Source organism: Macaca thibetana, chromosome 6, assembly GCF_024542745.1.
Source record: "Macaca thibetana thibetana isolate TM-01 chromosome 6, ASM2454274v1, whole genome shotgun sequence".
Lineage (NCBI taxonomy): Eukaryota > Metazoa > Chordata > Mammalia > Primates > Cercopithecidae > Macaca > Macaca thibetana.
Window position 1 is genome coordinate 31,182,021 of NC_065583.1, and position 26,933 is coordinate 31,208,953.

At 52.4% G+C, this 26,933-nt stretch overlaps 1 protein-coding gene across 9 annotated transcripts in view; it reads right to left on the minus strand.

The window, feature by feature from the left end:
- Positions 1-26,358, minus strand: part of TCOF1 (treacle ribosome biogenesis factor 1) — a 39,570-nt gene extending 13,212 nt beyond the window's left edge. For 8 of the 9 annotated variants that reach the window (XM_050793617.1, XM_050793619.1, XM_050793616.1 and 5 more), the window contains exons 1-18: positions 26,171-26,358; positions 22,693-22,748; positions 19,618-19,757; positions 17,629-17,702; positions 16,660-16,846; positions 15,972-16,045; positions 13,334-13,564; positions 12,157-12,369; positions 11,734-11,928; positions 11,384-11,593; positions 10,990-11,202; positions 10,651-10,839; positions 10,209-10,454; positions 9,919-10,116; positions 7,527-7,664; positions 7,161-7,340; positions 6,837-7,037; positions 3,398-3,508 (exon numbers count right to left, since the gene is read on the minus strand). In XM_050793617.1, the coding sequence (XP_050649574.1) occupies positions 3,398-3,508; positions 6,837-7,037; positions 7,161-7,340; positions 7,527-7,664; positions 9,919-10,116; positions 10,209-10,454; positions 10,651-10,839; positions 10,990-11,202; positions 11,384-11,593; positions 11,734-11,928; positions 12,157-12,369; positions 13,334-13,564; positions 15,972-16,045; positions 16,660-16,846; positions 17,629-17,702; positions 19,618-19,757; positions 22,693-22,748; positions 26,171-26,278 (2,964 nt within the window). In that variant the 5' untranslated portion in view covers positions 26,279-26,358. The remainder of the gene's footprint in view (positions 1-3,397; positions 3,509-6,836; positions 7,038-7,160; positions 7,341-7,526; positions 7,665-9,918; positions 10,117-10,208; positions 10,455-10,650; positions 10,840-10,989; positions 11,203-11,383; positions 11,594-11,733; positions 11,929-12,156; positions 12,370-13,333; positions 13,565-15,971; positions 16,046-16,659; positions 16,847-17,628; positions 17,703-19,617; positions 19,758-22,692; positions 22,749-26,170) is intronic. The other variant, XM_050793613.1, reaches the window with a different exon arrangement.
- Between the last annotated feature and the right edge of the window lie 575 nt (positions 26,359-26,933).

The following is a 26,933-nucleotide window of genomic DNA, read 5'->3' on the forward strand; positions in this document are numbered from 1 at the left end:
GGCTCCTCAGGGTGCTAAGGTGCTGCAGAGAGGCATAAAGTAAAAAGTAAAACAGAAAGGTACCTGCCTGAGGGTGGAAGCTTCCCTGGGCTTAGGCCTTTCCTACCCCTGCCAAATAGCCTCCCCCACGGCTGCTCTGATCTGCCACTTCCAGAGCCTTCCTTCCTACGATATAAAAAAGAGAAGGATGGAAAGTGGGAGAAAGCTTACAGTTGAGGGAGGGGGGATCTATATATATGTGAGAAGACAGGAACAGATTGTCGGGGACGAAGAGAAGCAACGAACCCACTGAGGCAAACAATAGCGTCTTGGGATGTTAAAAGCAGCTCAGCAGCAAAAGCCTCCTCTTAGTTCCACCCGCCCACGCCACCCCACTGGGCCTCTGGGCTGTAGGAGGGAGGTGGTGCAAGGGGCTTGGCTGTGGGGGGTCGGGGCGGGGCATTAGTGCATTAGTCTGTAGAGTTCACAAAGGTGGGCAGTGAAGTTTGCCCAGGATGTAGCGGGAGACCTGCTTCTCATCCCACCTCTCATGACTTCACTGTGTGGTCAAGCCCTTCCACTTTCTGCTCCTCAGTTTCCTGTTTAATGAAAGGGCTAGTAGTTATCCTAGCCTGGGCTCATTCACTGCAAGGGTTCTAATGCACTGTGGAAACTGCAAAGCACAGTACACACCGGAAGGTAGTTCTGGGGTCAGCTAGGAAAAAACTGATGGGAGTGAAGCAGCAAACCAGCACAGTCTGAACATGTGGTTGTACCTCCCTATAGGTGCTGGGCAGTAAGCACCCAGAGGGAACCCAGGGATACCCCTCCTACCTGCAGGTCTGATGCCTGCAGAACCAAACGTAGGGGATTTCAGGACAGTGCTCACTCCCTCCTGTCAAAGCTGAGCTCATTCTAACTGTGCCTTCATTCCAACAAGCCTGCGGCACAGAGTGGGGAGAGGGGGCTGATGGCCTAGGCTGCGGACCCTGGCAAGGCACATAACCACAAAGGCAACACTCCTCTAAGAAGCTCTCTCAGAACTGCCTGGGGCTGGTTAACAGATCTAGGCCAGCCCCACTCCGGGAGACTGAAAAATTCTCTCTGGGGACGTGGCCTGGAGCCTCAAGGTCCACCCCACCCACCCAGGAAGTCTCATCTCAGAGACTGAGATGAATGAGGCTCAGAGAAGGCAAGTGGCATCACCCAGGGTGACCAGCAAACTGGTGCCAGAGCCAGGATTAGTAGTTCGTTCTCCAGGCACCAGACTGGAGCTCCTTCTAGAACCAATTACGCTAGGCCTCAATTTAATACCCAAATTAATTTCTTACAGGTTTCCTTTTTCTTCGATTCAACCTAAAACTTCGAGAGCAGGGCCTACCTCTTTGACAAACTAGTAGAAGTTGGCCTTACAAAAATATTACCGACAAGTGAAACTGCATATATTTGTGGTATATTACATGATGTTTTGATACACATATACATTGTGGAATAGCTCAATTAAGTTATTTAACATATGCATCACCTCACATACTTGTTTTCAAATCTGGAAGCTATCCCAGACCCCAGCAGACTCTGGCCTGAGGTCTGCTCTGCACAACGGGGCGGAGGCACAGTGAAGGGTCTAGGAATGGAGCCCAAGTGTCTATCCCTGCCTCCTAGCCTGGGGCTCTGCCCACCACCCTGGCCTCAATCCCTTTCCCCACTGATGGGCTAATAAAATCAGACTGAAACTTGTCAATAGAGAGGTGCTCAATAAATGTACAATAATGAAAATAATCATAATTAATTAGTGAGCTGGGGATTAGGAACTAAAAATCTCTCAATCAGGAAGAGGCTGCAGCTTCCTGGGGCTATGCCTGTCTTCCCCAAAGCCTCCTGGGGGAAGGTACAAACTGCTGACTTTTCTTTCTGCTTTTTAAATAGGGACTCCAGAATCTTCAGGACTAACATACCAATTAAACGGTTCAGTTTAAGCAGGATGTTCATTTTAATTGTGTTAGTCCACCCCCACAGAGAAAGGTGGAGCGGTCCCCTCCCTCCCAGCTGTTGAGATCCCTCAGAGAGGCAGGTGGCCTCGTAAAGGCTCCACCCAGAGCCTGAGGGCAATGCCCACGCCTGGGAGAGGGGAGTGTTGGGGCAGCCCCGGGCAACGGGTCAGAATGTGAATGGCCTGGGCTTCAACACCAGGTCTGTCCACTTGCCATCAGCCATGTGATGCTGGGACAGGTCCCTCAACTTCTCTGAGCCTCATTCCCAGTTCCTTAAAATGCAAACCACAAAGGGAGCCATCCTCATAGGGCTGTTGTGGGGATTAAACAGAAAAATGCAAATACAGGGAGTTACCGATGTTGGTGGTGGTTGTTCTTTACTTTTGTAATCTGTGCTATTGGAAAGTGAGAGGCAGTGAGCACCCTATTGCTGGAAGTGTGCAAACAGCATCTGACCTTACTGATGAATTGGTAAGAACGTGGTATGTGATATTCAAGGGGAGGTGGTTCATGAGACCACTCTGGTCTGGAGGTTGCAGAACTCCAGGATCTGTCGTTAGGCCCTGGGAGGGGAGCTGGTGCTCTGAGGTGCCTGGCAGAAGCTTCTGGGAGCTTGGGGCTAGAGGAGGACAAAGGGTAATGCTGTCTGATGGAAGGGCCAGGGTTCACACAGAAGCTTGAACCACACCAGCATGGCTGACTTAGGCCTCTGGAGTACAGGGAGATAAGGTGGACCTGGTCTCATCCTTGGGGGTGTAGCCTGGGCAGGACTGTGGCTTAAGCTCTGGGTGCAGTGGAGCATGTGAAGGTATGCCACAGGCGCTTGAGAAAGAGTCCTGGGCAAAGCTCATGGGATTTGAGAAGACTCCCGGTCCTAAACAGGCAACAGAGATATAGGGAGCCAGGGGACCAGTGCTTGCACCTTTCCTCAGCCTCTTATGAATCATGAGAATTTCGGGAAACTGCTTCAACTCTAAGGCTTGATTCCCGATCTGTCAAACGGGGCAACACTCCCTGGCCTTCTCACAGTTACCAGGCACCCTTTCTTAGGCAGGGGACTGTGGCAAGTACTTCGTGTGCTGGCTCCAGTGCAGAGGCAGGAGGGAGGCACTAGTACTAACCCCATTTTATGGTTGAAACATTGAGCCTCACATAGGAGAAAGGCGTCTGCCCAGGACCACGGAGCTGTTAGGTGGTAGAGCCGGGCTTCGCCCCAACACTCTGAAGCCTGTATGTTTAACTGTGCACTGCTGCCTGCCTCACAGGGCTCAGATGAATGTCACAATAGAGGAAAGAGCTCTGGAAGCTGTGAGATGCTGTTTAAATATGACGAGATTTTTCCCTATGGGAAAGACCTGCCCTCTCCCGCAAGGCCTGCCAGCTCAGCTCTGACCCTGCAGCGACTGCAAAGAGAAGGCATGGCGTACCTGGGTCAGTGGCAGCTCTTCCTCACTGCTCTCCGAGGACCCCTCCGTGTTCCCCTCTGGAGGTGCTGGGGCCAGGGTCTTGCTTCTGGCAGGTTTGGAGTTACTGTCCTTCTGAGGGGACAAGACCTGGATAAGCACGTGGTCGGGGAGAGGGGCATTTGCTGAGGGGGAAAGAGCCAGCAGGCAATGATCCTCAGGCACTCTGGTTTCCAGGGGAGGCACTGTGGCCCCTTCCTGCACATGCACAGGAATAGCTGCTGCTCTGACCTGCCCCACAGCCACCGGAAACATGCTTCTACCCTGCTAGCTCCTTCCAGAGCTAACTTCGAACGTGAAAGGGATTTATGACTCCGATACAGCTAAAACCTGAGGGCTGCAGGGCTGTTGGCCCAGGGTCTGGACAAGAGGTGACAGCAGCCTGGGACAAGGTTGCAGGCACAAGCCAGTGGTCCCAGCACAGTTCACTTCTGGTTGTAACATCCCCAGCCAAAAGCAGGAGCTGCCTAGAAGTGTTCCACTGGCTACCATACCCTCCTGCTGGGGCAGGCATGATAATGGGGGCTGGACTGGTGAACACTGCAGTCAGAGGACGACTCAGAGATCCGGGTGGAAATGCTGGTGGTGATGGCAGCTCAGTGGTCCCTACTGGAATGGGGGACCCCTTTTCCCTACTCAGCCTAGCCAAGAAAGTAGGACCCAGGCTGCCTGAGCTTCCAATTTCTCAAGAGAAGCTGGAAGATCTATACATGTCATTTCCAATTTTTAAATGGGGCAACTACAATGCACACTGCTGGCTGCCTCCTAACAGCCATGCCCCCATCTGTTCCTTGCTAACAGAACCCTCACTGTTCAGTGGCTCCTACCACATGCTTCAGGGAGGGTGGTCCCTCCTCCCAGCCAGTCATGGGAACTACTGGCTTCTTGTCTATGGCTAAGAGGGTAGCTAGCACGTCCAGCCTGAGGTCTGAGTAGCCTTAAGTCCACTCCTCAGTCTTTTTTGAGATGGACTCTTGCTCTGCTCACTCTGTCGCCCAGGCTGGAGTACAGTGGCACAATCTTACTCACTGCAACACCTCCTCCTCCCCGGGTTCAAGTGATTCTCTTGCCTCAGCTGGGATTACAGGCCAGTGCCACCAGGCCCAGCTAATTTTTGTTATTTTTAGTAGAGACAGGTTTCGCCATGTTGGCCAGGCTGGTCTTGAACTCCTGACCTCCAGTGATCCGCCTGTCTCAGCCTCCCAAAGTGCTGGGATTACAGGTGTGAGCCACTGCACCTGGCCTGCCCCCAGCACTTTAGGAGATGCTGCAGCCCTGCTATGACCATAAAGCTGATGGAGCACAGAGATGGAAATCTGGTCACCACTGATGCTTAGCTGAAGGAACCAGCTTTTCAGCAGCTGGAACCTGGGACTCTGTGCACTGTAAGAGTCAATCCCCTTAGTGAAGCTCTTTTGAATGGGGCTTTCTCCTGCAACTTAGGCCATTCTGATGGAGAGAGGAACTCGTTGAAAACTTAAAAACAAAAATACTACACAGGCCAAAATATGGCTGAGGCCTATGCTTTAGTCTGTCATTTAGGTCCTCCATAAATCTACCAGTAACAAGCACCTGGGAGGGCCTACGGCTTGTAGGACAGCAGCCTTCAGTGACTATGCACGTTCATGCCCAGCCCGTCTGCACCCACTGAGGGGCCCTGTCCACTTTTGTGCCTGGTCATCCTTCAGCTCCATCACCCGCTCCTCTTCTGGCCTCTCAGAGACCTGCTCTTTCAGCTGTCAGCACCACCAGCATACTCTGCGATAATCTGGCCACCTGTCTTGCCCCACAGACTGTGAGCTCCTTGAGGGCAGGGCCAAATGTCTTTCACCCCCAGTAATGGTTTGTTATATCAAAGGCAGAGGTTAGGGATAGGGAGCATTCATCTCAGTGCTTGTTTTACTCATGAAGAAAACAAATCTAAGAGAGGTTATGCAGCTTGGCCTGGCACAGGGACTTCCAGCTTCCCTTAAGAAATGGAAGATCTGGCCACAAAGAAGGTCCATTTCCACAGTCATGACTGGCTGAAGCTGATAGGAACTGTCCTTATGGATGGGGCAAGGGCTCCCCGGTCTGTCCTACTTGCTACCATTATCTACCATCTCTCCTGACATCTATTTTTTTTTTTTTTTTGAGACAGAGTCTCACTCTGTTGCCCAGACTGGAGTGCAATGGCACGATCTTGGCTCACTGCAACCTCCGCTTTCCAGGTTCAAGCAATTCTCCTGCCTCGGCCTCCCGAGTACCTGGAACTACAGGCACCCGCCATCATGCCTGGCTAATTTTTGTATTTTTTTTTTTTTTTTAGTAGAGACAGGGTTTCACCATGTTGGCCAGGCTGGTCTTGGACTCCTGACCTCATGATCTGCCCGCCTTGGCCTCCCAAGCTACTGGGATTACAGGCTTGAGCCACTGCGCCCGGCTGACATCTATCATTTCTGCCAGGCCTGCATCAGTCACGTCCATCACACACCTGTGCCCTGGCAGTGCTGGAGTCTGTCATCCCACACTTCTGTAGGATGTAGCAAGCCCTGCTGTCTCCTGCAAGCCGACCGAGGGAATTGTCCAGATTTTCTTTCTCCCTAGTCTTCAGGGCCCAGGCTTGGCACTAAGCTAGACAAGCCCTGCCTGAGAAGATGCACCTGCCTATGTGAGGCCCCAGGCCAAGGTGAGGGACGAGACTTCCTCCATCTCTTCAGGGCCTCGGGGGACCTGTGCCACACTCCAAGTTTCCTTGGGACTCTGATAGGGAGAGTCATTTTGTATTACGTCAACGTATGCACAATAACCAACATGTAAGACTCTTGGTCTCACATGACTTGGTGGGAGATACTGGCCTAGCCTATAGGGCTGGTGGAAACCTCAACCTAGACATAGACCCGGGACCCTTTTAGCGAGGGAAGTCTTGGTTTGGGAAGTTTTAGTAGCAGGTTTTACCTAAGGAGATGTGGATGACAGCAGAGGGAAGAGGGCATGGTGGAGCCAGAGCCTTAAGCCTTAACCTGACCTTCCTTCCTTTTCCTTACCTGGCCCTAAACCCTGGTTTTTCATTTTTCTTTTTTTTTGAGAGAGTCTCACTCTCATCACCCAGGCAGGAGTACAGTGGCATGATCTCAGCTCACTGCAACCTCTGCCTCCCAGGTTCTAGGGATTCTCCTGCCTCAGCCTCCCGAGTGGCTGGGATTACAGGCACCTGCCACCATGCCCAGCTAATTTTTATATTTTTAGTAGAGATGGGGTTTCACCATGTTGGCCAGGCTGGTCTCGAACCCCTGACCTCAAGTGATATGTCCGCCTTGGCCTCCCAAAGTGCTAGAATTACAGGTGTGAGCCACCGTGCCCGGCCCTATACCCCAGTTCTGAGGAGTGGGTGTTGGTGGCTCAGAGGCCTGGCAAGTCTCACCTGGGCAGAGGTTGCAGCTGCCGGTGCCTCCCCATCACTGTTTGACTCCTCGCTGCTGCTCCCTGAGCCATCCTGCTTCCCCGCCTGGGTGGCCGAAGGCCCTGTCTTCCCAGGAGGTGCTGGGGCAGCCCCTTTCCTGGGGGACTCCTTGGCAGGAGCCAAGGCAGCTCTGACCTGGGGGGTCTTCCCTGAAGGCTTCGCCTGGAGTGAGAAACAGGATGAGGGGAGAGAGCCTGGAGGGTGGACGTGTGAGGAGACAAGAACTGGATGCGGCAAAAGTGTTACATCCCATGTAGGAGATGTTCTCCATTCCCTCCCCCTCACCTGAGCCGGCGTCTCCGTCTCCTCCTCACTGTCTGACTCCTCCTCACTGCTCCCCGAGTCCTCCTCTGGCCCTGTCTGGACTTGAGCTGCTGCAGCCACGGCCTTCCCCACAGGTGGCACAGATGCTGGGCCCCTCACCAAGACAGTACTGTTCTGGAGGTTTCTCACCGGTGGCTTCGCCTGAATTGCAGGGGGATAACAGGATTGGAGGCGGAAGTGATTCCTTTCAGGTCCCACTTTCTACCATGGCACAACTCTGGGTGGGTGGCCTGCCCAAGCAGGAGCCTTCTCCAGGCTGGGCTCAGTGAGTGGTCCTCCTCTCTGCTCCAACCCTCCACACCTCCTGTGGCTTCTGGCTCCACTTGCCTTGGCTGGAGACCTCTGTTTGGCTTGAGCAGCTGCAGTGACAACTTTTCCAGGAGCTGAAATTGTCCCTTTTGCTGGAGATGCTCTGACGGCAGCTGGGTTGGCTTTGGCCTGGGTTTTTTTTACTGAGGTTTTCACCTGAGTGGAGAAAAGGAAATTAAGGAGGGAGAAAGTGAGAGAGAGTAAAGCAGCTAGCCAAGAATACAGATTCTGGAGCCGGAGCCTGAGTCTGGATTCTGGCTCCTCCACGCAATAGCTGTGTGAACCTGAGCACATCGCTTGATCTCACTGGGCCTCAGTTCAGTCTTCTAACAAATGGAGATAATAATAAGGCCCACCTATGGGTTATAATGAAGACTAAATAGGAGATTCAGAGTTTAACATGTCTGGAACATAAACACTCAAACTCATTGTGCGTGCCTTCCTTAGCATTAGCTAAGCAGAAGACTACCTAAAACGAAGATGTTTTCCAGGCTCCCTTTCAGCTAGGTGGCCATGTCATTCAATTCCGGTTCCTAGAAAGTTGAGTACCATAAAAAGTCAGAAACATGTCCTTCCTCCTCCAGGCTAGATGGAATGCTGAGGTAAGAGCTGGAGCTCAAGCAGCCACGGCAGAACAAGATACTTGTTGTTCAAGGTTTTCTTCAGCTTAATCTAGTCTTAACCGATATCCAGAGAACCCCCAAAAGGCCTGTCAGGGACTCCAACAAATAGAAGGACAGCAAGAAAGAGGGAAATTCCCAGAGTGAGATCCTTGACAGGAGTGACAGCAAGCCTGATGTGAAACAGAACGAGGAATCTGGCAGCATCTCAAGACCCCTGCCTCACTCAGGGAGGGCATCTGGTCAGTGTCAGAAAACATCCCCATCCCCCAGTATTCCTCAAACACATGAGGTCAAGTGAGGTGAAGAATCAGGACTTCAAAAAGAAAGATTCCCTACAGTGTGGACCAAGTATGACTCAGGCCGAGGTACTCATCAGCATAGCACGTAAGTCCTCCAAAGGGAAGCCATGTTTTCCACAAGAAATAAGACACCAAGACTGACTTGACCTAACAAGTCTCAATACACAAAAAAGGATTGAAATCATACCAAATATGTTCTCCAACCACAATGTGATTAAATTAGAAATCAGCAACAAAAAGAAACCTGGGTAATCCCAGATATTTGGAAATTAAACAGCTTACTTCAAAACAGCTCATGGTTCAAAAAATAAAAGCAAAACACCCACCTCATGGTACAGGTGGGAGGCTCAGAAGGGAAGACAAATATTTAAGTGATCTGCACAAGGAAACTCTGTAAGGCACTGGGTCTGGAATGTGCCTGCAGCTTGAGAAAGAGGAGAGGAGGCTCTGGAAGGGGCCCCTGAAGAGCTTAAAAGCCTCAATGGAGGAATCCTAGGACCCTCGGGTCCCACGAGTCAACAATGAGAGGGGGACAAAAAAAATCAGTAGAAATGTGTGCTCTGGTACAGAGAAAAAAGAAATGACTAATTTCTGAGTGGTTACAGAAAAAAATAGAGCGACAATTAAAAATAATAAACAGTGGGTGGGTGAGTGCAGGGAGTGAGCCATCTTCTCTCAGCTCTTCCAGGCAGGGAGACCTCACTCTTGATCTGTTCCACATTAGCCTGGCCCATCGTCAGGGTGACACGAGACAACTTGCTGTGTGTGGCAGGTGAGATCTCACCTCAATTCTTACCCAAACTTGTGAGGGCTGATTTTGTGTTTACAGAAGAGTAAGGGCTCTGAGGACTTCAGCACTTGCCAGGATGTGGGGCTGGGGCTGAAACTTTAACCCAGGCGGTCTGACTCTAAACCCCTGCCAGCCATCCCACCACAATGTGCCGCCTGTGGCAAGGCACCCAAGCCGGGCACTCTCCCATTCCCTGGCCTCGCATAGACTGCTTCCTCTGCTGGAACACTCTCCCTGCCCATCTCTTTCAGCCCATGGTTCAGATGCCGCCACCTCCTGTAAAAGGCCTAGATACTCTCACCTGTCATGCTGTGCAGCCCAGGCTTACACCCTCTAACTCAACCCCATCACTCCACACTGGAGGAGCACGTCCATGCTCCAGAGACAGGACTTCCCCGAGGAACAGGGCCTCAGCAGCCCCAGACAAGGGCAGCACCTGGCAGGGTGGGAACTCCAGAGCTTGTAGAAACCACAGGGAATACATCAGGGGGAGCTCAAAAGGCCAACAAGACAAGAGACCCTGGAGCTCTGATGGGCAGAGGAGACATGGAGTGAAAGACAGGGAAGGACGCGGTGTTGAGGCTACCGCTGAGGCTTCTGCACACCTGCAGGCAAGACTAGCCCCCAATCAAGCCCATCCTCAGCCCTGGCTCAGGAACAGCTGTGGGTGGGATGGGCCTGCTCCTTCTAGGCCTCACCTGTGCTGAAGGTGCAGCTGCCTCTTCACTGTCTGATTCCTCCTCACTGCTCTCAGAGTCTTCCTGCATCTCAGCTTTCACCTGGGTGACCGTAGGCCCCGTCTTCCCAGGAAGTACTGGAGCGGTCCCTTGCCCCAAGGATCCCTTGACAGGCACTGAGGCCGCTTTCACCTGGAGGCCTTTCCCCACAGACTTTGCCTGGGATGACAAGTGGAAGAGAGGTGTCTCTAGGAGTCCAAAGGACCACGTAGGGGCGGCCCTGAGGTCCCCCCATTAAACACAGGCCTCACCTGTCCCATGGTTACTGCAGGACCTGTCTTCTCTTCCTCACTATCTGATTCCTCACTGCTTGAAGAATCCTCTGCTGGTCTCTGGGTGCCCCCAGCCACAGCTGGGGATGAGCCTACTGGAGAAGTCACAGTTCCTGCTTTCCGGGGGGCTTGGGTGCCCACTCGCACAGGGGTGACCTTGGCAGATGCAGTATTGGTTTTCTTTGGGCAGGCCTTGGTCTGAGGAATTTTCAGAGCTGGTTTTGCCTAAGGGGACACCAAAGAAAGGCTGGAGAAGATTCCTGAACTCGGAGTCCCCCATCTGTTCTGAGGTGGATCCCCACTACTGTTCTGCCCCACCAGTCAGAACCCATGATCTGCCTGAGGGAAGCACAGCTCCCCGGGGGGCTGACTGTGGTGTGGTAGATCAGGCCATGTGGCAGCCTCCTTCCCCAGGCCTCACCTGAGCTGCAGTCATGGCTGCTGGTGTCTCCTCACTGTCCGCACTGTCCGACGACTCCTCGCTGCTCTCTGAGTCTTCCATGGGCTTTTCAGCCTTGACCTGGATGGCTACAGGCCCTGCCTTCTGAGGCGGTCCCTTGGCAGGACCAGAGGCGGGTTTGGCCTGGAGGACTTTCCCCAAGGATTTTTCCTGGAGTGAGATACACAGGATCAGGAGAGGGAGCCCAGAGTAGGTGTGTACAGACATTAAGAGACCAAGACGGTAGACAGAGTCCCAGTGGGAGGCCATGGGTGGCTCCACTCTGAGGGGAAGAAAAGAGCCTACAGGAAGGGGCCTCACCTGAGCCGGGGCCACAGCTGTGGGCACCTCTCCATCATCGCTGTCTGATGACTCCTCACTGCTGCTGTCTGAGTCCTCCCACTTCCCCACCTGGGCCGAGGGTGTTGTAGGCCCCGCCTTCCCAGGTAGCACTGGGCCGGGGCCTTTCCCCAAGGGCCCCGTGCCCATGGTGGAGGCAGGTTTCACCTGGGGGTTTTTCCCCAAGGGCTTCACCTGGGAGACACAATGGACAAGATCAGGGAGTCCAGAAGGAGAATATGAGTGAACACATAGGTGGGGAGGAGAGCAAACGAAGCCAGCCGCACAGGGCTCTAGGTTCAGAGAGGAAAAGTCAAGCCCACAGGAGGTCTTCTGAGGCAAGGCACAGGCCATGCAGGGCGGCTTCCAGCCTCACCTGAGCTGCGTTCATGGCTGCCGGTGCCTCCCTGTCACTGTCTGACTCCTCACTGCTGCTCCCCGAGTCGTCCTCCTGCTTCCCTGCCTGGGCCTGGGTGGCTGCAGGCCCTGTTTTCCTAGGAGGTGCTGGGGCAGCCCCTTTCCTGGGGGACTCCTTGGCAGAGGCCGAGGCAGCTCTGACCTGGGAGGTCTTCCCTGAAGGCTTCGTCTGGAGTGAGAAACAGGATGAGAGGGGAGAGCCCGGAAGGTGTGAGGAGACAGGAGCTGGAGGCGGCAAAGGTGGCCATACCCATGCAGGTGCTGGGGTTTAGGCATGGGGCTACTCTCCACCCCTCCCCTCTGCCTCACCTGAACAGGCGCCTCCTCCTCACTGTCCGATTCCTCGCTGCTGCTCTGCGAGTCCTCCTCCTGCTTCCCGGTCTGGGCCTTGGCAACTGCAGGCCCTGTCTTCCCAGGGGGTGCTGGGGCAGCTCCTTTCCTGGGGGACTCCTTGGCAGGGGCTGAGGCAGCTCCGACCTGAGGGGTTTTTCCTGAGGCCTTTGCCTGGAGAAACAAGATAAGGGGAGACAGCCCAGGGGATGGATGTGTGAGGAGACACAGGACACCAGGTAAAGAAGACCAGATAGGGCAAATGACACCACACAGTGAGAGGGGAGTAAGGGGCTGGGGTCTGAGGCACGCCCCGGGCTCTGACACAGAGTGGGAGAATAAGTCCTGAGAAGCCTTCTGGGGAGGGCCTGACTGCATGGGGTCTCCCTCCTCAGGCTTCACCTGAAGCAGGGCCTTGGTAGCTGGCGTCTCTTCCTCACTGTCAGACGATTCCTCGCTGCTGCTCTCCGAGTCCTCCTCTGGCTTCCCTGCCTTGGTCTGGAAGGCTACAGCCCCTGCCTTCCCAGGGGGTGCTGGGGTAGCCCCTTTCCCAGGGGTCCCCTTGGCAGCGGTCGAGGCAGCTCTGACCTGGAGGATTTTTTCAGAGGTCTTTACCTAGTAAAAAAGAAAGGGCAGTTTGCTCTCCTGCTTGTGAGAACTCTCTGATGATGCCTTTAAGATAAAGTCCAGAGGCCTTAATGAGGCTCCTAAGACCCCCTCTGCTTCCCTTCCCAGGTAGCACTGGGCCAGCGCCTTTCCCCAAGGGCCCCGTGCCCATGGTGGAGGCAGGTTTCACCTGGGGGTTTTCCCCCAAGGGCTTCACCTGGGAGACACAATGGGCAAGATCAGGGAGGGAGTCCTACTTCCACCTCAAGGCCTTGACAGTTGCTGAGCCCCTGCCTGGAATGACCTTCCTAAGAGTGCTTCCTCCTTCTGGTCTTTGCTGAGACGCCTTCTCCCAAGGCCAGCCCAGATCACTCCGTTTCAAGTTGCCATTCCTACATCCCCCACCCAACTTTCCCCTTTACCATTTACCAGCAGCTAACACAGGGGATCTGCTTACCTACTGCATGCCTCCACCTTGTCCTTCCCTAGGCCTGGGGCTGGGTGGGTGACCCTCACTCTTCCTCCTTCCTGCTCTGACTTCCATTGCTTTCCAGCCCCCCGTCTTGCCCTTGGGATGCACCCAGAGCCTTGGGGCTGCAGCCCTGCCCACTCCCAGCAGATGGGGAAGGGAACTGGATTCCCTTTAGCTAACATGGTGTTTCCCTGCTCAGGGTCTGGTTTGTCCTGAGACGTCAGAGGACCAGGCAATCAAAACTTCTCAAGTACCTCACAGCATGACTGGCTGGGAAGGACAGCGGCCCATTTACTAGGCAGAGAAACTGAAGCAAAGTTGGTCACAGACAAAGTAGAGTGCAGGACTCCCCTGTGGGAAGCAGGCTGTTCTTGCTCTTCAATTTCACACCGTACTCCTCCCTCTCCCCAACTCCAGTGGCAGAGGTGCTCATGGGATAGTGCTCAGGCTGCTGGGGGACCCGCAGGGTCCTCCAAGGGGCAGCCCTCCTCCAGGCCTCACCTGGCTTGGTGTCCCTGCAGGGGCCTCCTCCTCACTTTCAGACCCCTCCTCACTACTCTCTGACTCCTCTTCTGGCTTCTTGGCCCTCTTGGCTGGGGGCAGGGCCCCTCCTCTGACCTGGGGTGTCACATCCCCCACCTTCCCAGGGGCTGGGGCCGCCTTTCTTGCTGGAGACTCCTTAGTAGAAACCGATGAGGCTTTGACCTGGGCTGGTTTTACTGAGGGTTTCCCCTGGAACAAGAGGATGGAATTAGAAAATTAATAATAATTACTGTTTCCCCTAAGGTTCTGTATTAGGTGCTTCAACAGTTGATAAAGCTCTTTCCTAATGCCATTGGATTTTTAAGCAACTCCCTGAGACAGTTAGTAGCTTTAGACCCATTTTCCAGAAAAATACAAGAGGCTTAAAGAGGTAAAATTACTCATGATCAATATGAAGGGGCAGAGCCCCACTGGAACCCTGGACTGTCTGACTTTGGCACAGATCTCAAAACCATTACGCTCATCTCCCACCTGGCACACGCAGGGCTCGGCCTGAGAGACGGGCCGCATCTCTCAATCAGGAGAGCTCATCCTGTCTGCCCCTTAAACTCAAGTATCTGATCACAGCAGCCATCCCGAGGGCCAGGAGTTCAGGATGTGAACACCACCCCTGCCACTGGTTTGCTGGACACCTTGGGCAAATTCCTTCCTTTTGTGAGCTCTTTCCTGCACTTCTACAATTCAGACATTTCCCAGGCGGTCAGTGCCCTACTTCCACCTCTGAGATCCATCACACCCTTGCAGCCCTGGGTTTCTGGGGCGTCTGCTACTGGAGCTCTGCACAGCCTCAGCCCATTGAGTTTGTGTGTTTATGGAGGGCTGGGAGCGGTCCCCTTCCCTTTGGCAAGGCCTGGGGTGATAGAAGCCAGGGGTGTCCTTATGGCTGGTGGTATCTAGGGCCCAAAGGTGAGGATGGAAGGTGGAGGGCAGCCCTTGGTCAGGCCTGGGGTAGATGGGTGAGCTTTCAACCTTCACAGGGTTACCACGCTACAGTAAAGTCAGAAGTTCCCTGGGCACCAGATCAGTTCATCCCTGATTTGTGCTGGTTTTCCATCGAAAACATCTTTCCAACTGTGGACACCTTGTTCTTCTAGCCCCCAGCCTCTTATACCAGTATTACTCCAAGAGTCTCCTACATGGCCTCACTGCTTTTATTCTGCACTGCCCTCCAACCCAGGCTGTAGCCAGCAATCTTTTTGAAACACAAATCAGGCCATCTCGCTGTGCTGGGATGGCTTCTCACAGCCCCTAGAATAAAACTCAAATTCCTTATGGTGGTCCTCAAGGTCAGACAGAAGATCTGGCCCCTGTCTACCTAGGACTTCATCTTGTGTCACTTTCCCCACAATTTATTTGTTTTTTTTAAAAATAACATCTTGTAGAGACAGGGTCTCACTATGTTGCTCAGGCTGGGTTCAAACTGCTGGACTCAAATGATCCTCCTGCCTTGGCCTCCCAAAGTGCTGCACTTACAGGTGTGAGCCACCGTGCCTGGTTTCTCCCTCTCATTTAAAGATCAATGTTTTGGCCAGGTGCAGCAGCTCATGCCTGTAATCCCAGCACTTTGGGAGGCCAAGGCAAGTGGACCACTTGAGGTCAAGAGTTCAAGACCAGCCTGGCCAACAAGGTGAAACCCCGTCTCTACAAAAAAAAAAAAAAAATCAGCCAGGCGTGGTGGCATGCACGTGTAATCCCAGCTACTCGGGAGGCTGAGGCACGAGAATCGCTTGAACCCAGGAGGTGGAAGTTGCAGTTAGCCAAGATCACGCCACTGTACTCCAGCCTGGGTGACAGAGTGAGAACTGTCTTAAAAAAAAAAAAAAAGATCAATGTTCTTTAAAAGCACCAAATTCTCTTTGCCTCCTTCTCTGCACATGCCATTCCTTCTGCTTACGCCTACTCATCAATGCCAGGTTCCTGCCCCACATGGTTCTCTACATTTCCCCTTCATAGCAGCCATCACCACAGTTAAATATTTGAGGGACGCTCCCTTGCCCCATGGCACCAGGAACTCTGCCTGTCCTGCTCATCACTATATATTCCCCAGGCCTGCCACTTAGTAGGTACACAATAAAAAGTAACCTGTCAGGACCTTTTCCAGGTCAAAGTTCACAAACCCAAGAGTCCAGCCCAACTCTAGCCAAGTGTCTAGGTCTGGCATTCACCACTGGGCCCAGAACCCTCTCAGCAGCCGCAGCCCTAGCCACACCACAAGATAGCCACACTGTTGCCCCGGGGCCCTGCTCTTGCCCCATTTCTTGTCTGGAATGCCCTGACTCCTCCACACCCCTTCCCAGTGAAGCCCACTGTGCTTTGAGGCCTTGCTCCAGGCCACCTCTCCCAGGAAGCCTTGTCTAGTCTCACAGGCAGGAGGGGGTCCCCCTCCCACCCCCGGGACTGATCTTACACTCAGAGTGCAGCAAGCAGCACCAGGCTTTTCTCCCTGCCCCTCCCCGGCTGCAGCCTTTCCAGTTCCCGGTCACCCTGCCACAGGTGCTGAACTGATCTGGGCCCACTGGTGTCTGAAGCCCCAGACAGGCTCCTGGGAGGGTTAGAGGCTGGGAGAGGGCAACTCCTAGGGATGGGTGGCAATTACCTCCACATCTGTCTCATCGCTGGAGCTGGAGGTGTCCTCGCTGGAGCTGTCGGCCTGGCCTGCTGACACCATCCCTGAGGGTCGGACACAGAGGGGATTGAGGGACTTCCTTTCCAGCCTCACCTGCCCCTTCCCAGCACCTCCCAACAAACCAGCTGCTCATCAATGCCAGGTGCTGAGCGCTCACCCTTCACATGCACTGAGCTGTGAAGCCCCCTTCTGAGGTGAGTACCATCATCATCCCTATGCTCCCACACATCTCTGAGGCCCTGGGAAAGGCTGTGAGGGGACCCAACAAGCACGCACCAGCAACAGTCTACAGAACCTCCATCCACCATCATATCCACTGATGCAGGCTGGACAGATGTCTACTCTACATAGGAAACAGGCAAACTCAGGCCTTTCAGTTTAGTCTCTGAGCTACCAGTGGTCCCTGTAACTCACCAGGGAGTCATAAAGCAGAAAATGCTCCAACCACTAGATGGGCTGTTCAGCCCGAGGCCAGGTCCCTGTAACTGACCCTCCCTCATCCAGGGGATGGGAAAATGGCCTAAGGTGCAGGAACCTGGCTGTCATGGAGACAAAACTTTGGTTCCAGAAATGTCCCAGAACTTAACAAAGCAATGCCTAGGCTGCCTCACCAGCCCAAGTTCTGGGGACTTGATTCCTACAGGTGGGGGCTTCTCACCAGGCTTGGCAGCAGCTCCAAAGGCCGGGACACTCCCCTCCTCCTCAGTTTCTGAGACCAACGTAGTATTTGCTGATGGTTCTGCTGATTTCCTGGGAGACTTCCCAGAAAGAAGGTTGGTCACTGTCTTCCCAGTGGCAGGGTGTGGCATGGAGTTCCCAGTCTTGCCGACTTTCTCTGTCTCTGCCTACAGAGAACAAGAGTGACAGACACATCTGGTATGGCATGGTGAAGTAAGAGCACAGGCCACTTGCATCTGAACCCAATCTTACCACTTCCTAGCTGTGTGGGTTTGGGTAAACTACCCCTTCAATCGGTTTCCTAATCTTTAAAGTGAGGTTAAAAACAGTACCTCCTCTCACCAGACATGTTGAGAGAACAGAATCCCAGTTCTTGGGACACGGTAGTTATTTACTAAGTGGTAAGTAGCAGTTTGTTGATCTTATCATTATTTCATGATTACTTTGAGACATTGTTGCTAATGCTCCAGGCAATTGCAGAGGCACAATTCTTTATACATGTATGTATCTGACTCTGCTTTCTGGATTATCAGAAAATGACACCCTGTTTTCTGAGCAGTTTCCAGTTTGGAAAATGCTTTTAGAGTTTCAGAACCACAGGTGTCTTGATCACTACGGTGCCTCCACACCTAGCACAGTGCCTGGAACATAACAGGTATTAGTCAAGATCTGTTGAGTGACAGGTGAATGCAGGGATTAAAGAGGAAAGAAATCGCCTATCTCAGGTGTAGAATGTGCCCAGTGGCCCATTGCAGCAGGCATCATCCTCATCTTATAGAAAAGTAAACTGAGGCCCAGAGAGGTGAAGGGAGTAAGATCCCACAACTGGTGACACAGGTTCAGCTCTGAATCCAGGTGGGGCAATTACAACCCTATCCTTCTCTGACAGGAGACTGTCCCCTACCAGGTAAATCCCATAGGCAACAGCTTGGAAAGCAGTCCCACTCACCTTGGCTTTTTCTTTCAGACTTGATGGCAAGTCCGCCCCCAGGACTGAGGAGTTGGTAGATGCTAGTCTTGGGGCTGCAAGAAACAAACATCTGCTAAAGGAGCCAGATGAGTTTTTCTCATCTGTGAATGGCAAACAGGTTTCATCTCACCTAACACTGCTATTGGTATTGGCTGCCTGGTGCTGGCATGAGGATCTGAGGTTGAGCCCAGACTTGCGGGAATGAGCTCTGTGATACATCAGCCAGGTCCACCAGGAGCAAGAGAGAAGAGGATGTACGTGTCTGCATCCCTGATGGATTCCCAACTCCCCTGCAGCATGAGGCGTTGAGGCCCTTGGAGGGAAAAGGACTGGCCCACGTTCTCGCTGCCTACTGGGCACTTCACACTGCAATGGGCAATGGGCACCATTCACATAGACCACCACACTGTAGCCCTGAAAGCTGCTTGGCAAAAAGCGGCAGTGGTCAGGCAGGCAGCCAGCCAGCCCCAGGTCCATAGAGAAAGTTGCCTGGAATTCAAATGGCTTCTTAGTGGACAGGTAGCTGAACCATGCCACCTGAGTCCTGTTAGATATTGATATTCACTGATTCTCAGTGCTTTTTTATTACTTAATTAATTTTTTGAGACAGAGTACCACTCTGTCGCTCAGACTAGAGAGCAGTGGCATGATCTCGGCTCACTGCAAGCTCCGCCTCCCGGGTTCACACCATTCTCCTGCCTCAGCCTCCCGAGTAGCTGGGACTACAGGCGCCCGCCACCATGCCCGACTAATTTTTTGTATTTTTAGAGAGACGGGGTTTCACCATGTTAGCTAGGATGGTCTCGATCTCCTGACCTTGTGATCTGCCCACCTTGGCCTCCCAAAGTGCTAGGATTACAGGTGTGAGCCACTGCGCCCGGCTTCTCAGTGCTTTTATACCAGGGTATTGTCTCCTTAAATCTTAGATTTCCATTGTTAAGGAGAATGTTGCTGAGATGAATGGCATGATCTAATTCTTTTCCTGGCACTTCATCTCTCTCTTTCTATAATTATGGAAAATTTTAAGTAGTAAGTAGGAAGAACCAGGCAGCTCCAACCATTAGCAACTTGTGACCAATCTTCTCATCTCATCTAATACCTCACTCACCCTTCCCCATCAAACATTACTTTGAAGAAAATACCAGATATCCTATCATGTTGCCCACAAATACTTCAGCATGATTCTCTCTCAATGAGGACCCTTTTAAAAATTTTTTTGAGACAGGATCTTGCTCTGCTGCCCAGGCTGGAGTACGGCGGCACATTCATAGCTCACTGCAACTTCCAATGCCTGGGCTCACGTGATCCTCCTACCTCAGCCTCCTGAGTAGCTGGGACCACCAGTGCATGCCGGCATGCCCAGCTAATTTTCTTATTTTTCGCAGAGATGGGGTCTCACTATGTTGCTCAGGATGCCAAAGAGGACTCCTTCCTTTTTTTTTTTTTTTTTTTTTGAAACAGTCTTGCTTTGTTGCCCAGGCTGGAGTGCAATGGCACGGTCATGGCTCACTGCAGCCTTGACCTCCTGGGCTCAAGTAATCCTCCCACCTCAGGCCTCCCAGGCAGCTGAAACTATAGGCACATGCCACCATGCCCAGCTAAATTTTAAATTTTTTGTAGAGACAGGGTTTTGCCATGTTGCCCAGGCTGGTCTGCAACCCCTGGGCTCAAGTGATCCTTCTACCTAGACCTCCCAAAGTGCTGGATAGCTCCCAGGCCCCGTACACCAAACGAGACTGGAAGGATCCATCTGGTTGTTTTGGTTTGGCCTTGCATCCCCAGAGCCTGGAGATACAATGTCTGGCACAGAGGAAGGGCTCAAATACCGCCAAAGATAGGTGGTGCCCTCCCAATTTTCTCCCCAGGGTCTTTTAGGTCTTCCAGTGATAAGAGAAGAAGCTGGAGGTAGACTCTACCCTAGAACAATCAATATTCCACAGCCTGTTCCCAAAGCTGCAAGGCTCTTACTGGCTTTGGCGGTTTCAGCTTCTGCTTCCTCCTCCTCTTCCGAGCTCTCTGAGGTGCTAATGGGGTCTGACACACGGGTCTTCTTAGCTTGCAGTGCCGCATCTTCCTCTGCCTTCCGCTTCCGACCAAGCTCTGAGGTTCTGCAGGACAAGGGTGACGGTCTATACCAACTGGGTGACAGAACAACTCCACAAGATTTGACTAGACCTTCCCACATCCTTCCAGCTCTTCAAGGCAATATGCATAGAATCTAAACAGTGGTGAAAACACAGTATAGATACAATTTTGTATTCTGCATTTTCACTCACTTCATAAAGTGCTTTTACAATTCTTGATTAGTCTTTAAAATAATCAGGAATGCAGGATAATGTTATATAACAGCTGCAGCAGCTACCAGTCTTTAAGTGATAGGGGCTGACCCATGCAGGCACCTGACAGAACCGCCCAGGCTCTTCCTCCTGCAGAACGTGCTGTGTGGACCGTGCCTTCTTGGAAGACTCTGCCCAGGTCCTTGTCCTTCATGTCTCAACTTTAATGTTGCCTCCCCAGAGAGGCCCTCGATGATTGCGCCCCTCCCCCAAGCCATGCTCTGCCCTGTGATCCTGTTTCATTTTCTTTAGAGCTTTTCTCTATCTCCTGTTATTTTACTTACTTCCTAGATTCCTCCCCTACACAGAAAGGCCCAGGGAGGGGGGCAGCTGGCAGCTCACTACAGTAGCCTCAGTGCCTCGTACATGTCTCAAAAACTGAACAGCTAAGTGACTTGCTCATGGCAAAGTGAGTCTGGGGCATGGGTAGGATAAGCACCTAGGTGGCTGGGCCCCTGGACTTTCAAGTCTCACGCCCGTTGACCCCCATTCCAGGGAGTCACTGTCCAGGCCCCAGGTTTCCCAGCCGCGATGGACTCTGTTCTATTATGGTTTGGGATGTGACACTTGGGTCTCTTGTTCCCACGAAAACCACTTGTCAGGATTCTCCTTTAAAAACAGGTTTCGTTTTTACATGTACCAATTTATTCTGCCTCTTTTCCCCCAACAAAAATGCTGAGCAGGGATTTTTCTCTGGTTTGTTCCCAGTTATATCAAGAATATTGCCTGGGTTGTTGTAGGTGCTCAATAAATACTCGGGGGTGGGGGTGGGGGCTGCGGTGTAGGAAGTGGGGAGCCTCCAACCAGTAGTTTTAGCACTTTATATGGACCACTGTGTCTAACCCTCACAATGCAATGAGATAATTGCCATCATTATTTTCATTTTATAGGTGAAGACACAGACTCAGGGAGGCCAAGAAATCCACTCAAGGTCATACATACAGCTAGTTGCTGGGTTTGAACTCTGCAGGGAATTGCTAGGCTACGCTGCCTTCGGTGGGTTTGAGGTCCTTGTACCACACTCAGCACCCCTCACCCATAGAAGGGGCCGGTGGCAGGGAAAAGTGTGCAGAGCAGCTCACTGAAGCAGTTTTCTGGGGGAAGGAAGTACTACGAATAACACCCACACATCTGGGCAAGTCAGGGTGAGGAAGTGTGGGCTATAACCTGTACTCTAAGCTCTCCTTAGCAGCAGAGGACAGCCAAGAACTGAGGTCTGGCAGGGTTTTCAATGATCTCAGCTCTCCACCAGAGGCTGTAATCCCTTCCACACCATTTCTGCCTTTGTTCACACACCTCCAATGACAGGGAGCTCACCACTTCCACCGTAGCCTACCTCATTTTTAGATAGCTCTGATGTCGTTATACTCAGAAGCTGAAACCTGTCTTCCTGAAGCAGGTATATTTGGGGCCCACTTCTGTCTCCAGGGCCTCAGAGAACGCACTATTCTTGGTCCTCAAAGATGTGCAGTGGTCCCTCACATCCCTCTCCTGCCTCCTTTCCACCCAAGGCAATTCAATACTCTCTACCATGCCTCATGGGATGTGTCTGCACATCCTTCACTCCCTTAGTCAGCTGTGGTCAGGCCAGTGCATGAAGATGACATAATTACTCTCTCCATTTTCTAACCATTCCTCTGTTGATACATCCTTGGATGATTCCCCCTTCCTTGAAGAGTACTTAAATTTTATATGTTTAAAAGGCATCTCACACTCAACATGTCATTGAAGTCTTTCCCCTCCAAACTGGGTTCCCTTCAAGCTCTATGCATGGGTACACAAGCCAGACATGGAGTCAATCAGATACTTCCTCTCCCACCCATCCACAGGCCCTGGTTTCATCCCTAGGATTCTTGGGAATCCACTGTGTACCCCGTTCTCCCTGTGTCAAGCCCCATCAGCTCTTGCCTGGATGATGGTGTCCATGGCCCGACCAGTCTCACCACGGTGCAGAGTGATCTCCTCACTTTTTCACCCTACCATGGCCCCGCTGCTCTTGGATAAAGACAAAATTCCTCACCATGGATAACCAGCCCACGTGTGGCTATCCATGCGATAACCTAGCCCCATCTGTACTGTCCGCCAGCCACAGGACTTAGCATGAGCAATTTCCACTGGCAGGTACGTTCCACCTGCCGCTCTCTACCTACTGCATAGTTCACTCCTCCAATTCCTGCAGCTCTCAAGTCAAAGATCACCTCAGGGAAGCTTCCCCTGGACCCCCAAATGAAGCCAGGCTTACCCATTTATGTGGCTGTGACAACAGGTTCCTCTCTTTTGTAATCCTTACTACCACTGTAATTTAACATTCATTTGCTTCATTCTTTGACTCATGCCTACCTCCTTGGCTATGATGTCAGCTGCTGGAAAGAAGGAACCATGTCTGTCTCACTCGTGACAATATTTGCATACTAAGAATAGGACTTGGCTTTCAGGAGGTGATCAATAAACATTTGTTGGTCAACTGAATAACAAGCCAGTGAGAAGCTCTTGTTCTTAAGAGATCACAGCTCTCAGTGTGCCCTCCCACTACCAGATATCCACACAGAAATACCCATCCATGTGATGTGAGCTAGCTTTCTGGAGGCAACAGTGGTGCCCAGAGTGGGCTACGGGGACAGATCTCAGACCAGACAGGTATCCCAGCTTATTCCAAGCTGAGTTGCTTGGGGTGTCCCTACTCCACCCTGTTGGCCCCACCACTTACTGTTGCCAGTGTGTATAGATGTCCAGAAGGGTTACGGGTTGAGCCAGGAAACACTTCTGCAGAGAGGTAAAGAGAAAGCCACAATTAACCCCCAGCATAGTAAGGATCCTCCTTGGGCCCAACTCTCCCCAAACTCATGACTTGCACAGACAGGTGGTTCAGAAGAGGGTCTTTTTGGCTAGGCACGGTGGCTCATACCTGTAATCTCAGCACTTTCGGAGGCTGAGGCAGGAAGATCACTTGAGCCCAGGAATTCAAGACCAGTCTGGGCAACATAGTGAGACTGTCTCTACAAAAAAATTTTAAAATTAGCTGAGAATGGTGGCATGCACTGGTGGTCCCACCTACTCAGAAGGCTGAGGTGGGAGGATCACTTGAGCCCAGGATATCGAGGCCGTGGTGAGCCATGCTCGCGCCACTGTACTTCAGCCTGGGCAACAGAGCAAGACCCTTTCTTTAAAAAAAGGGTGATGGGCCCTAAGACGTTATCTATGCTTTTCCCATTCTCTCTGAACCTGACATGCTCAGGAAAGTATGTCTGTTTGGCCCTGCCATTTCTGTCCAAAACCTTCCAGAGACAAGATGGACAACTAATCCCAGCTAAAACCTTTTAAGACAACATGGTGAGAGGCTCCTTTGAAAGGCCAGAGTTGGAATGTTCCAAGCTAGCATCTATCCAGCTCCCAGTCTCTCTGGCACTATCCATGCCTAGAGGCTATGAGACAGGTTTTTTCCCAAATTTAACTTTTAAAAAAGCTTTCAAAGACCTGGCCAGCCAATCTTCCAAAAGCTCGAACCACAGCCCAGACACCTGAGGCATCCAGGTGGCATGACCACAGTCCACTACTCTGCAAGGAAAAGACTGGGCCCAAATGGTACCGGTACCTTGGTGGAAGCAGACAGAACCAGGTGGAATCCAGGCCTTTGGAGCAGAGGCCAGAGGGCCCACCACTGTCTCTGTAAATGTCAAGAAGCCAGGATATCAAGTACTCCAATGAGGCTAAGCAATGTGGGGCATGGGTGGACTGAACTAATCTCGTCACCTCTTCAAACTTCAGGTTTCTTCTTCTTAACATGGGGCAACAGCGATACCCACCTTGCAGGCTGCTATCTGGTTTGAACAAGACCATCTGTCAGTGCCCAGCAGTGAGCCGGTAACACTAAGACTTCAAAGTCAGTTTCCCTCTGCTCCACCTCAGGCAAAGTGTCCTCCTTGCTGTCCTCAAATGTGTCAGGCCACCCTGCCTCTAACAGGGCCTTGCTATTCTTGTTGTCTGGAATGTTCTCTCTCCTGTTAACTACATAGCTCACTCCCTCATTTCCTTCAGGTCTCTGCCCAAATGACACCTTCGCAATGAGACTTCCCTGACTGCCCTACTTATAACTGAACTCAGACATCCCTTATCCCCCTTGCCTGCCTTATTTTACAGTAAGCACCAACCATCACTGTATACACTATATCACTAACTTATTAAACTTTTTCTATTTGTTACCTGTCTGCTCCTACTAGAATGTGTGCTCCACAAGGGCAGGATATTTCTGCTCCAATGAAGATGGGTACTAGCTCTTGCTCCCCTTATCTGTGAAGTACTATAACTGCAGTAGGAAGAGCAAGTGAAGTTCAGAGAGAGTGGGAAAAGCATAGATAACGTCTTAGGGCCCATCACCCTTTAGTCCCTCCAGGAGGTTCTGAGAGTAAGCATTAGGAACAGAGCCTACACCATAGGGCAAAGGGATCTGACTACTCAGGATACCCTCTCACCAGCTCAAAACTCTCCATTGGTTTACCACTGCTTTTCCAAGGAAGATCAAACTGCCCACCAGACCACTCCAGTCAGCCCCTGCCTCCATCTCCCCAGGGGCATCTGGCCGTTGTACTCCACACTTCAGCTGCTATGGACACATTTTTTTTTTCTTTTCAGATGGAGTCTCGCTTTGTCGCCCAGGATGAAGTGCAGTGGCTCAACCTCAGCTCACTGCAACCTCTGCCTCCTGGGTTCAAGTGATTCTCCTGCCTCAGCCTCCCGAGTAACTGGGACTACAGGTGAACGCCACCATGTCTGGCTAATTTTTGCATTTTTAGTAGAGACAGGGTTTCACCACATTGGTCAGGCTGGTTTTGAACTCCTGGCCTCAAGTGATCCGCCTGCCTCGGCCTCCCAAAGTGCTGAGATTACAGGAGTGAGCTATGTCATCTGGCCTGCTATGGACTTAAAAAAATTTTTTTTTGAGACAGTGTCTTGCTCTGTTGCCCAGGATGGAGTATGGTGGCATGATCATGGCTCATACTGTATCCTCAAACTCCTGGGCTCCAGAGAGTGGACTTTCTTGAGGCCAGTGTGTACACAAGTTCCCTCCCACCAGAAGGCATTTACAATTTACACCTCAGCTATTCCTGACCAGGGCAATCTGCCATCCGTCTCTTCTTTTTTTTTTTTTTTTTTTTTTTGAGATGGAGTCTGGCTTTATCACCCAGGCGGGAGTGCAGTGGCAGAGTCTTGGCTCATTGCAACCTCTGCCTCCGGGGTTCAAGCAATTCTAGTGCCTCAGTCACATGAGTAGCCAGGATTACAGGCGTGCACCACCACGCTCGGCTAATTTTTGTATTTTTAGTAGAGACGGGGTTTCACCATGTTGGCCAGGCTGGTCTCGAACTCCTGACCTCAAGTGATCCACCCACCTCAGCCTCCCTAAGTGCTGGGATTACAGGCGTGAGCTACCGTGCCCGGCCCATCCCTCTCATTCTTAACACTTATTGTAGTGCTAAGTATATAGTTGCTTTTGTGATTCTTTGATTTGTCTACCTTACTAGAGTGTAAGCTCCAGGAGAGCTGGGAGACGGTGCTCACCATCACTTCGTACTGCTCGTTTATCCATTTCACACGGTTTTTGGTGCCCATGAACCAGACACCATTCGAACACCAGGAAGCGCCCCGAGTACCGGATTAATCAACCAAGTAAGAAATGACTGTACCACGAGTTCGACTCCCAAAGCTGTTCGTCTCAGTACAGGCAATCGCTAAAGGCCTCAGTTCCAGCTCAACTAAGGGGCTGTGGGGTCCCTTCTCCAGGCGCTCCCCCGAGGGGCTGGTTGCAATCCACTCCCGAGACTCGCAGCAACCTCCTCGTCCCGGGGGGGCCGCGCTGCGCCTAGCCACGTGGCGAGAGACTTAGGAAACTTAAAACACCCGCTACCAGGAAGGGGGTGGAGGTAAGGGACGCGGGAATTACAAAGTTCGGCCCCTGCGAGCACACTTTCTGGCCCAACCCACTGCACAGATGAGGAAAGTGAGGCCCAGGGGAACTGAAGTCGCAGTGGGGAGGCAGAGATTGCGGCTCCTCTGGAACCCCTGGCCCGCGCAGTCGAGCACTGCGGGACCCGGCTCCGGGCGCCCGCCGGGTCGCCTGGGGACGGGGCGCGGGCCTCTGATCTCCACATCTTGCACGCGGCCCTCGCACACGGCCCACGAACGTTTACCTGGCCGCTCTGCTCCTTCACTTCCCGCGCCGCACGCACATAGCCAGCCCGCAGCAGATGGTGGTAGATCAGGGGAAGTAGCTCCCGCCGCTTCCTGGCCTCGGCCATGCCCGCGACCCCCGGACGGCCGGCTACCTGCACGCCCCGCCTTAGTCCCCGCCTGCCACTTCCCTCGCGCCCTAAGACCTCGCGCGCCCCACTTCCGGCTCCTCTTTGGCTCCGGCCGCGCGGCGCGCCGGGAAACGTAGTCTCCTCTCCAGGAGTGGCCGGCCCCGCCCCTCAAAGCGAAAGGGGCGGAGACTCGTGGGCAACAAGACCGCCCATTGGCGCTGAGCAGGCGGGGCTAGACAGGGACCCGCCCCCGGGCCCGGCCGTGACATGAATGACTCTTTTAATCTTTCCGGCTGGCTCCTTGAAGAGATTTGTCTTCCTTGTTAATTCTCTGATGGCTGGGTCTGTGTTTTACTCGTCTCTGAACTCCCTAATCTGGATCTTTCTCTAGATCCGAACTTCGTACTGCCATTATCTGCTCGTTTATCCATTTCACACGGTTTTTGGTGCCCATGAACCAGACACGAGTTGTCAGGTTATTCATTCATTCATTCGCTAATTAAACAAATCTGTAGTAAGCACTGTAACTTGGGCTAGCACCGGGCTAGGCTAGGGGGATTCAGAAGATGCATAATACATGGCGGTTGCCCTCAAAGCTCACAGAGACTACTGTCCGTAACCAAGCAACTATAGTTCAATATCTGGTGTGCAT